Source organism: Lagopus leucura, unplaced genomic scaffold, assembly GCF_019238085.1.
Source record: "Lagopus leucura isolate 7727_CA_CO unplaced genomic scaffold, USGS_WTPT01 27951-0_obj-0_obj, whole genome shotgun sequence".
Classification (NCBI taxonomy): domain Eukaryota; kingdom Metazoa; phylum Chordata; class Aves; order Galliformes; family Phasianidae; genus Lagopus; species Lagopus leucura.
In genome coordinates, this window is record NW_024964508.1 from 1 (window position 1) to 633 (window position 633).

Consider the following 633-nt stretch of genomic DNA (forward strand, 5'->3'; position numbering starts at 1 on the left):
CATCACCACCGATGGCACCAGGGGTGGCACCACAGATGTCACCACCAATGGCGCCACAGATGGCACCACGGATGTCACCACGGGTGTCACCACTGTTGTCACCACCAATGGCACCACGGGTGTCACCATGGGTGTCACCACCGCTGTTGCCACCAATGGCACCACTGTTGTCACCACCAACGTCACCACCAATGGCACCATGGGTGTCACCACAGATGTCACCACTGATATCACCACAGCTGTCCCCACAGATGTCACCACCAATGGCACCACAGATGTCACCACGGGTGTCACCACTGTTGTCACCATCAATGGCACCACGGGTGTCACCACCACCATCACCACCAATGGCACCACAGATGTCACCACTGATGTCCCCACGGGTGTCACCACCAATGGCACCATGGATGTCACCACTGATGTCACCACAGCTGTCACCACTGTTGTCACCACCAATGGCACCACGGATGCCACCACCGATGTCACCACCGTTGTCCCCACCGCCACGAGGAGGACGTCTGTCACCACCCGGAGCACCAGAAGGACCGGAGGCACCGCCGTCCCCACAACCACGGGTGGGGGGCTTTTGGGGACATTTTGGGGTCTTCATGGGGTGGGATTGGGGTCTTCCTA

At 59.4% G+C, this 633-nt stretch overlaps 1 protein-coding gene across 1 annotated transcript in view; it reads left to right on the plus strand.

Annotated features, from left to right (window-relative positions):
* Positions 1–127: 127 nt before the first annotated feature.
* The window catches only part of LOC122191747 (cell wall protein SED1-like), a gene marked incomplete at its 3' end in the record, with an annotated part of 1,091 nt that continues 585 nt past the window's right edge, over positions 128–633 (plus strand). The window contains exon 1 of the mRNA XM_042892138.1: positions 128–575. Within this exon, the coding sequence (XP_042748072.1) occupies positions 128–575 (448 nt within the window). The remainder of the gene's footprint in view (positions 576–633) is intronic.